General features: G+C 33.7%; 1 protein-coding gene across 1 annotated transcript; it reads right to left on the bottom strand.

The window, feature by feature from the left end:
* Window positions 1-5,183: 5,183 nt before the first annotated feature.
* LOC107832611 (protein indeterminate-domain 7) lies at window positions 5,184-10,236 on the bottom strand. Its single transcript, XM_016660471.2, has 3 exons — window positions 9,767-10,236; window positions 6,958-7,360; window positions 5,184-6,164 (listed from the first exon to the last, which is right to left on the bottom strand). Exons 1-3 carry the CDS (start codon window positions 9,921-9,923, stop codon window positions 5,387-5,389), a joined length of 1,338 nt encoding a protein of 445 aa, XP_016515957.1. The 5' UTR covers window positions 9,924-10,236; the 3' UTR covers window positions 5,184-5,386.
* Window positions 10,237-10,619: the final 383 nt, after the last annotated feature.

The raw sequence follows: 10,619 nt of genomic DNA, 5'->3' as shown, positions 1-10,619 counted from the left end.
AATTTATTTTATGAAGTTTCTACAATCTTCCCCAAATTCGCACCTCAAAGTACTAATCACATGATGAAATCATTGATATATTCATATATATTAACCAAATTCGAGTTAGAATCACTTACCCCGATGAATTTCTTGAAAAACTCACGAAACATTGTCTCCAACCGAGCTCCCAAAGTCCAAAAATAAAATAATAACCCAAACCTCGGATATATAGTACATCCTCTGAACTCAAATTTCGCGGTCAGCGAAATTCCAAGCGCGGCCGCATTTTTGGTGGCTGCACTGCTAGGATTTAGTATTTTGGCCATAACTTTCTCTACAGATGTCCAAATGATGACTTTTTTACCTTTCTGGAAACTAGACACGAAGGGCTAATCATCTCAAAATTCCTTGTAGATCAAAAGATATAGGCTTCCGAAGTCAGACCAGCGAATCTGCAGAACTTCCAAGCACGGTCCGCGAAATTCTGCTACGGTTCGCGAAATTCCAAGCACCAGAACCATACCTGAGTTTCGTAAATGCCCGGATTCGCTCAAAACTCATCCCGAAACACATCCGAGGCCCCCGGGACCTCAACCAAACATACCAACCAATCCTAAAAAACCATACAAACTTAGTCGAACCTTCGAATCACTCAAAACAACATCAAAACACCAAATTACCCTCGGATTCAAGCCTAAGAACTTCTAAACTTACAAATTCGACAACCGATGCCAAAATCAATCAAACCACGTTCGAATGACCTCAAATTTTGCACACACATCACAAATGATACTATGAACCTACTCCAACTTTCATAATTTCATTCTGACCCCAATATCAAATTTTTCACTGCCGACCGAAATAGCCGAAATTTCAACTTTTGCCAATTCAAGCCTAATTCCACTACGGACCTCCAAATCACATTCCGGACGCGCTCCTAACTCCAAAATCACCTATCGAAACTAATGAAACCATCTGAATTCCAATCCGAGGTCAAATACTAAAACATCAAACTTGGTCAACTCTCCAAATTTAAAGCTTCAACAATGAAATTCATTTTTCCAATTCGATTCCGAAATACCTGCAAACCAAAACCGATGATTCACATAAGTCAAAGTACATCATACGGAGCTACTCATGCTCTCAAACAACCGAGCGGATTGCAAATGTTCAAAAGGATCGGTCGGGTCGTTACATGTAACTTCACTAATTTTCTTTTGGAAAGTATTGAATGATACTTGTTTATTAAGCAGAACAAGTTTTGTATCATGATCCAAGTATTTAAAATCAAAAGTCCACCTCCCATTGAAAGTAATAACAAGGCAAATCGAACTCATCCCGCAAAAGCATGTTTAGTGTCAAGTATTAGGAAACTGAACAAAAGAATTTAAATGTGAAGTTCATAAAAAATTCATTAGAAAATTACATATTGCAGGAGAAAAACTTAAGCACGTTTAAGCTAAAGTTTTAGCAAATGTACTAGAATACTTCATCTTGTTTATATTAAAGTTTTTGAAAAAAAAAAGCTTATGAAAAAGTTGTTTAATACATGACAAAACTTAAGCATGAACTAAATTTAACTTCAGCATGCAGGAGATAATTACATAGTGTAGGAGGAAAACTTCAACAGGTTTGTCCTGAAGTTTTTACAAATGAACTAAACAACTTCGGCATCTTCTGCTGAAATTTCTGAAAAAGCTCATGACAAAACTATTGAATCTAGGACAAAACTTCAACATATTTAATGCTGAAGTATTAGCAAATGAACTAAAAAACTTCAGCTTGTTTATACTGCAAGACAAAGACTTCAGCGTTTTGGTATGAAGGTTTAGCAAATTATGTAAAAACTCAGCTAGTTAAATTCACTAAGAAATTACATAGTGCAGGAGGAAAATTTCAGTAGGTTTGTCATGAAATTTTTACAAATGAACTAAATAACTTCGGCATCTTCTGCTGAAGTTTCTGAAAAAGCTCATGACAAAACTATTGAATCTAGGACAAAACTTCAACATATTTAATGCTGAAATATTAGCAAATGAACTAAAAAACTTCAGCTTGTTTATACTGCAAGACAAAGACTTCAGCGTTTTGGTGTGAAGGTTTAGCAAATTATATAAAAACTCAGCTAGTTAAATTCACTAGGAAATTACATAGTGCAGGAGGAAAATTTCAGCAGGTTTGTCTTGAAATTTTTACAAATGAACTAAATAACTTCAGCATCTTCTGCTGAAATTTCGGAAAAAGCTCATGACAAAACTATTGAATCCAAGACAAAACTTCAGCATATTTTAGTACTGAAGTATTAGCAAATGAACTAAAAACTTCAGCGTGTTTATACTGCAAGACAAAGACTTCAACGTTTTGGTGTGAAGGTTTAGCAAATTATATAAAAACTCAGCTAGTTAGATTCACTAGAAAATTACATAGTGCAGGAGGAAAACTTCAGCAGGTTTGTCTTGAAATTTTTACAAATGAACTAAACAACTTCAGCATCTTCTGCTGAAGTTTCGGAAAAATCTCATGACAAAACTATTGAATCCAAGACAAAACTTCAGCATATTTTCGTGCTGAAGTATTAGCAAATGAACTAAAAAACTTCAACTTGTTTATACTGCAAGACAAAGATTTCAGCGTTTTGTTATGAAGGTTTAGCAAATTATGTAAAAACTCAGCTTGTTTAGTATCATGTTCTAGCAAACAAACCAAAAACTTCAGCATGTTTGTCCTCATGACAAAAATGTTGAATGCCTATGTGTCCTACATTTAACAGTATCCAGAAATAAATTTATTCTATAACTTCATGCAAGTGTGATTAAAATATATGGTTTGATTGAATTAAAACTTCAAAAACTAATTTGAATTCTGAAGATGATTTGCAATACTTACAATGTATTTTGTAATTTTGAATTTGGAATTTGAATCTGGTTCAACTTTCTGGTTTCGTAATTATGGCAGATGCGAGAGAAGATCTGAGGAGGGACGGAGTGATGGAGGAGAACCGTAAAGTGATTTTTGCGTGATGCATCTTTTATATGTTTTGTCAGGGGTATAATGGTCATATTATTACGGATGTTTTGTCAACCGGGTACCAAATCAATAATTTTAAAAATAGGGTACAGGATAAAAGGTAGCACAAATATAGGGTATGACTGCAAATCCCCTTAGTCAGGCACATTAAATATTTGTACTCAATTTTTAAAAAAAAATTTAACTTATTACTGATGAACTATGTCAGAGTTCCCTTTTCATTCAAATACTTTTTTACTATTAATGGAAGATAGTTTTAAAATAATAAAAAAGTTACAAAAAAAAATATGATTACTAGAATCGGATAGTAGCATTTCATAATGCTTAGGTGAGAATGTTCTTCCGAAATATATTTGCAACTATATTGGTGCATTACAATTCAATTGATGTTATAAAGTTGTGGGAAACATATTAGACAAATTTAGAAGAATACATGACAGCTCATCTAATAATTAATTAGAATACATGATGAAAAGCATTAATTATTCTTAAAGAATGCGAGCAGGAGTGTAAAAAAAATATGATACACCTAACTTGATCCGGAACTAGATGATCCCGAACTAAATCTTGATCAACAACAAATTGTCAAGTTACAAAAAGTTGACTCTGACTTAAAGAAAAGAATTGAAGCTACATGTTAAGGTCTTGACGCAAATAGACTCATGCTGTAGGAGCTATATGTGGTATAGGACTAATATGATTACAAAAGGAATATTAGTAGCTTGGGATAAAATTTGTACTCTTAAGTCCATGAGTGGTTTGAATCTGATTAATCTACAACTTTAAAATAAGTTGTTATTGCCAAGACCTGCCGGGATTTAGCTTACAAAGAGGATAAACTATGGATCAGATGGATCCATACTTAATACATCAAAGGCAAACAACTGAATGAGATCATTATGCCTCAACAAGCATCATGGATGGTTAGATAGATTATAGGAGCTAGAAGTGCACTAGAACAAGTTCAATGTTCACCTTTATAGAAGCAGAATATGATGAGAAACATTTACTTGTAACTATTACCCGACTGTCCAAGAGTCCTATGGAAGTGCTTGGTATTCAAAAATGATGCTCAACCTAAGGCCAAATTTACCATGTGGCTACATTTTCAAGGTAAATTATTGACAACTGACAAGGTGATAAAATGGGCACTACCTGTTAATCCAACCTATATCCTGTGGCAAGCCCATGATGAATCCAAAGACCACATATTTGTAAACTGTATGTTTGCAAAGAGTCTATGGGCAAGAGTTCTATAATGGTTGCAAAAAGACCATGTGACTGCTGCAACATGGCAACAATACCTCACATGGGCTATCAGGTGTTACAAGGGAAGATCTCAATATGCTCAACTATTTAGATGATATTTGCAGAATGTGTCCATGCAATTTGGATGGAGAGGAATCAAATAATCTACGAGGAAAGGAGTAGGAGCTGGGAACTTATTACAAAGGAACACATGCACTATTCGAGTTGGACCTGGGATAAAAACTATACTTCAGCATTTTATGTTTTAAAAATTTTGGTTGTTAGTAGGTGTTTCAGAGTTTTTTCGTTTTGTTTGGATAGCTAGCTGAGATTTAGCTATGTTATGGTTTTGTAAAGATACACTTGGTGATTAATAGGAAAAAGTTAGTTATAAAAATAATAGATGACTGAAAGAGCTATTTTAGCTAGCAGAAATAAATATATAGATCAATTAAATTAGATGATGATTGCGAAGTTTCCTGGTGAAAGAAAAATATTTTTTAGATTTGACTCGGTAAAAGATAATACCAATTAGAACTATTACCAGGAAGAATATTTAAAATACTATAACACCAAATAATCTTTTGCTACACATATTTGTTGTCAAGTTAAACATATTTTGTATATCTTTAGAATTTAGCGTTTGCGACATGAAGGATATCCTTTTAAATTCGTCTAAATTTTTTTAAAACTATATTTACTATATTTTATATAAATAATTAACTAAAAACTAAAAATCTATGTGCAACGCACGTACATAGAAACTAATTCATATAAAAGGTGAGATAAGTTAGCCAAATTATAACTCTAGTTTAATTCTTAAAATTATAATCCTGGAATATCCTAGTTTCGGACAAAATCACCCATATACCCCTGAACAGTTTTAATTCTTAGTATAAATGACAATATTTCAATCAACTCTCTACTTCAACCCTGTTTAAAGCCCCTAACTTTATTTATTTTCTTTTTGCTTAAGACCAAACTGTACAACGTCACATACTTTCAAAATGCATTTAAGATAGCACTTAATAAAACTATCTAATGTGGCTTTACAATAGTAGAGAATTACTTAATCAAATGCTGCTAATGAATTTCCTTCCCGAAAGATTTCCAACTTTTGGGAATTCTCTCAATCATCCCACATGGAGCTCATTTCTTTTTGCTGTTCGAAACTCATTTCTTGTTGCTGCTGATGCATTTCATGGGAATTCCTTTGTCTCATTCCCCCTATCCCAAGAAAATCAAGTGTCAAGCTATCATTCCCACTCTCTCCATTAATCTTTGTTTCATTAAATAAACCATTATACCACCCCTGATTTTGCATTCTTGAAGTCATCTGATGATGATCACCAGTAGTACTCCTATTCGAATTCAATAGTTCTGAAATCAACGTTTCTTGAGTTCCATTTTGTGACACAGACCCAAAAAATCCATGCACAGAGCTCCCTATTTGTGTTTGATGATCATGATCACTTTGAAACAGAGAAGGGTACCCTTTTTGTACCATTATTGGACTAGAGTTGATGCTACTGCTCACAGTTGCTCCCATTTGAGCTGCTTGTTGTAACAAAGCTGTTGCTGATGATGACATATTCGACGAATTTTTGCTCAGCTGAAAACCAGAAAAAGAGGAAGAAGTTAAGTTTCTTGGACTAGTAAACATGCTTCCTGCCATGTTTAATAAGGGTCCTGTAGGTGTTTGAATATTGAGTTTGTGTGGTGAAGGTTTTAATGGAACTTTCATGTTTGAATTTCTGATTTCTGGTAAGTTCAACATGCTATTGGACATGAGTTCAGAAACTTGGGTATGGCTAGGTCCTGTGGTTGAAGCTATACTTTGGTTTACTTTGTTGTTTTCTTCAGTTAAGGCATCACAAAAGGCTCTGTGAGTAACAAAGCTATCCCTCCTGCATAAGATAATAAAATAGGTCATTAATTAAGTCAATCTCAAGCAATGAACAAAGGAATTAAAAAATGTGCATGAGAGTGATGGTATTACCTAAATATGTTTAGTTTTGGACGGCCCTAAATTATAGTGTAGCCACAAACATTCAGAAGTCAATTATTTCTTGCAGTGATGACCAAAGAAAATACTAACCTATGAAACTTATTCATTCTATTGTTTTTATCTTCTGATTGCAGACCTGAATCAGTAGTTTAATCGCTATTGTTATCAGATCCAATTGTTTAAGACATGTTTTAAATCTCCTGAAGTCAAACAAACATCAAATTAAAAGTAATTCTCATGAACTTGGTTCCAAATGGTATTGGTCATTTTGGAGACTGAAAAAATTTGTATTGTTTAGTACAAACATCCCAATTCTTACTATTTGTCGTACTATAATATTAATATATAAAAGAAGTACCTAATGAAGTGTCGAATGACATTTGAAAGTAAGGTAGATAGTCAAGGGATCCATCTTTTCTAGATGCTAAAACTGAAATATTAGCTACACTTTTTAATTAGTTCAAGTTTTTATCTAATATGGTCACATATTTTAATATGATATCGAACAAACAAAGATCTTAAGATTTAGTCTTAGTGTCGCACATTATACTAAAGAATTTTCACGTCTCTTAGCTCACAGTCCCACGTGTGCAAATGCATGTTGAAGATACAACTAAGCAAATAAATCTATACATTTTTTCTGAAAATTTTAAGTTTTTAGATAAGATTGTGACTAAGAAAAAATAATTAACCTGGAGAAGATGGTACCACAGTCACATTTGTACTCTTTAGTGCCACACGTTTTGGAATGGGCTTTCCAGTCAGATTGCACTGCATACTTTTTAGAGCACTTGTCACATTTCCATTTCTTTTCACCATGTTTACGCGAATAATGTTTCTTAATCCCCGTCAGATCTCCAAGTGCACGAGCAGGATTATGGTGGATACACGTTGGTTCAGGGCAAATATACACTCGCCGTTTCTTTATCTCATCACTGCTTGTTTTTTGCTTTAGCTTCCACGGCAGATTGTGTCCTCTCCTGTGTAGTTGAAGGTTTTGTTCCCTTTGGAAGCCTTTGTTGCATACTTCACATATGAACCTGTTTGTTGCCATTAGGGTCTTTGGTGATAAGGCAATTACTTCAGAACTAGGATCTGCATATATATGTCAAACAAACTTTGAGTTTTATATATACACTAATATTATTGGGCAAGTTACACACCGGTCGACAAAAAACAATTATATTTGCTAGTCAATATATAAAAAAATATGTATATTATACATTAATATATAAAAAAATATATTATTTTCTAGAACAGACTATATTGTATAATTTTACCAATAATATTTAAGTGTTAGATGGAGCAAGTGATTTATATATGATAAGGACCGTTTTGAGAAATTGAAAGTCCATGCCGGTATAAACTAGGAGGTCAATCTAATCCCCATTATTACAAACGAAGTAAGCACCAGTACTTTTTTAGGATGACTAGGCAGTAGTATTACCTACTTATAAAAGATTGTACATTCATCTTAATTTATATACAATAGGCAAAATGTCATCCGAACCACTTAAACTTGTACCCATTTTTCAACCCGGTAAAAGAATTTACGTGTTTCCCATTTGAATATCGAAACTTGATAAAAACATAAAAAATAAGCACCCCAAACTGATTGTGTGCCTCAATCACTTAGACATAATTGACACATCACGTTGTTCGAATATATTGTTTGACACGTTTAATTTGTGGGTCCTAAACTTTATTTAACAATTTTATTAAAATTTCTGGGAATGTTTTTTTGTTTCTTCTTCCTCGGGTGGCCACTAGAACCTTCCACCATAAACACCTCCTTCCTCTACTCTAAAACTCCCAAATCAATTACAAAAAATAGTGAAAAATCTTTAATAGGAGTGACGAAGGCCTTGCACGAGTATTCCTATCAATTCCCACCATTCTTCTTCAGTTTTATTATCGCCGATATCACAATTCCGATTATATTTCGCCGAAAATTTCTGCGAAGTGTTGTTAGCCCTCTGGTTCCTTCTCATTCAACAAAAGATCAATTTTCTTGTTATATTCCCTTCTGAGACAGGTCCCGAATCCCTTGAAATTGGATGAGCCACTATTCGAAGTTATACTGGCACCAGCAAGCTCGCCTGAGTGATTTATGCGATTGGGTAAATTTCAAACCTTCTCTACCCATAAAAAAATAAAAAGATCCCCAACATGGCTATTCCGACCAACCCCTATACTTCTTTCCTCAATTTCGAATCCGTCGGCATCTGTATTTCGCCCGTCTCCCCCTGCGATCTGTTTGTTATAGAAAAGATGTGCTTTATATGGTTGAAAATGGTGTTATGAGGGGCAGATGACAGAAAAAGGGGGGGGACTTTTTTCTTATTTTTTTTTAATTTTATTTTTTGCTTTTACTTCATTTTATTTATTATTTGTAATTTTAGCATTTGTTTTTCTCTCATATTCATTGTATACACGCGCTTCACAAGCGTGATTAGCACACATTTTGCCACGTCAGTTACATTGCTGTCATGTAATTATGGTCAACGGTCAAAGAGGTTTAAAAATATGCAAATGAATAAGTTGAAGTGTTCAAATGAGAAATGCATAAGTTCCTTTGCCGGGTTGAAAAACGGATGTAAGTTTAAGTGGCCCGGAGGCCATTTTACCTATACAATATCATTATCTTGATAAATAATTTATTGTTTTATAGAGCAACCTTTCTCCATCTTTTAGAAACTTTCAAACGTTTAAGGAAAAGGAAACAGAGAGAGAAGATGCAGACATGACAATCCATGCATGCACAGGAAATATATAGAGAATTCCTTTCAAACAGTAAAAAACAAAAAGAAAAGGAGAATTATACACTATATGATTATGCCAGTCCAAGGCAGCATGCAACAGTTTACTCCAATTATTGAATTCCCCCAACCAATAATTGACGTATTGAACCCTTCAACTACCTACATATACTTATCACTTTCCAATTTCCCTAACTCCCATTTTTATATTTAAACAAATACTCCACCTCCACCATATTATTATTATTATTATTATTATTATTATTATTATTATTATACCTTCCTCTGCTCCCAACATCCCAAAACAAAATTTGTAAAATCCAAAATCCTTTATGCATGAATGTCTGTCGTCAAACAAATCGAATCTTCTTACCCGGCCATATTGAAGTTATCAAACATCTAATTAACTTGTTTTAATCTATAAGTTCTACTCCAACCTCATATAAATTGAGCTGATTAATTACCTGTTTTAATCTAAAAATTACACTTGAGCCTCATAATAAACTATAGTACTACTACGTATTTATTAGAGAGTGATCCAGTTACTATATAAGTTATACTAATAACTAGTACTAGTAGCTACTTTGTAACACAGAACTAATATGAAAAACTGTTAGATCAAACCATCATCAGAAACAAATTACTAGTAATTAAAAACTTGAAAACCACTATCGAAGAAGAAGAGAAAAACGTAGTAAAACTACAACACAAGGTGAAAAAATGAGCTGATAATAAAATTTACCAGGATTTCCAGGTAATTTCCTTCTCTTCTTATTAGGAAGATCTTGCTCTTGGTGAACACTAGAGGGCAACACGTTAGAAGTTTGCTGCTGATCTTGCTCTTCATATTCTTCTTCTGCACCTGCAGTACTACTATTCCCAGAAGAAATGTTTGACATTGAAAAAAGGCTGAAAAAGAGATCTTTTTGGGTGGAAATCTTTATGTTTGTCTTGATCTCTTCTTTTCAAGAAAACAACTTTTTCCAGTTTGTTCAGTTAGCTTCTGTTTGATCAATGAGGCTCTATTTGGACTTTTTTTTGTTCTTTGGCTCCTAGCTTTTATATCTTGAGATAATTGGAAACTAACAAAACTTAGGATTTAGAGAGCTGTTTAAGAGAGAACGACAAGAACCAGAAAATTCTCCCTGATTTCTGGTAATTAAAGAAAGAGATAGAAAGATAGGGAGGAGAGAGAGAGTTCTGGGTGGGGGTGGGGGTGGGGGTGGGGGGGGGGGAGGGTTTGGAGTTTCTTGCTGTCACAAGATGGAAACAAGAAACTAGCTAGTTTGTAATTTGGTCTTCTTGTATATATGATGTACAATGATGGAATTGTTTTGCTTTTTTGCCCAAGTTTATTTTATCAACTCTTCTAATAGTTAACTATAGTCTATTCATAATTTGATTGTGATTCTAAACAAAGACAAGTGGTTAGAATCTTTGAATTCAATTCAGATAGAACATTATATTGATAAGTTTTATATTTTCAAGCTACTCCCTTGGGATACTAATCCAATTTTGGAGTTTGGATATTAACTGCCTCTTTGTCTGATGGCATTAGTTAAAAGTAGATTAAAAAGGTTATTGGTTTTAATTAA

This window comes from Nicotiana tabacum, chromosome 19 (genome assembly GCF_000715075.1).
Source record: "Nicotiana tabacum cultivar K326 chromosome 19, ASM71507v2, whole genome shotgun sequence".
NCBI classification, from domain to species: domain Eukaryota; kingdom Viridiplantae; phylum Streptophyta; class Magnoliopsida; order Solanales; family Solanaceae; genus Nicotiana; species Nicotiana tabacum.
Note: the sequence above shows the minus strand (reverse complement) of the source record. Positions and strands in the feature narration are given on the sequence as shown.

Coding starts and splice junctions, on each gene's coding strand:
- LOC107832611 (XM_016660471.2), bottom strand. CDS start 9,923: ATGTCAAACATTTCTTCTGGGAATAGTAGTACTGCAGGTGCAGAAGAA. Junction 7,361..9,766: donor GAAATTACCTGGAAATCCTG/GTAAATTTTATT, acceptor ATATATATGCAG/ATCCTAGTTCTGAAGTAATT. Junction 6,165..6,957: donor TGTGGTACCATCTTCTCCAG/GTTAATTATTTT, acceptor TATCTTATGCAG/GAGGGATAGCTTTGTTACTC.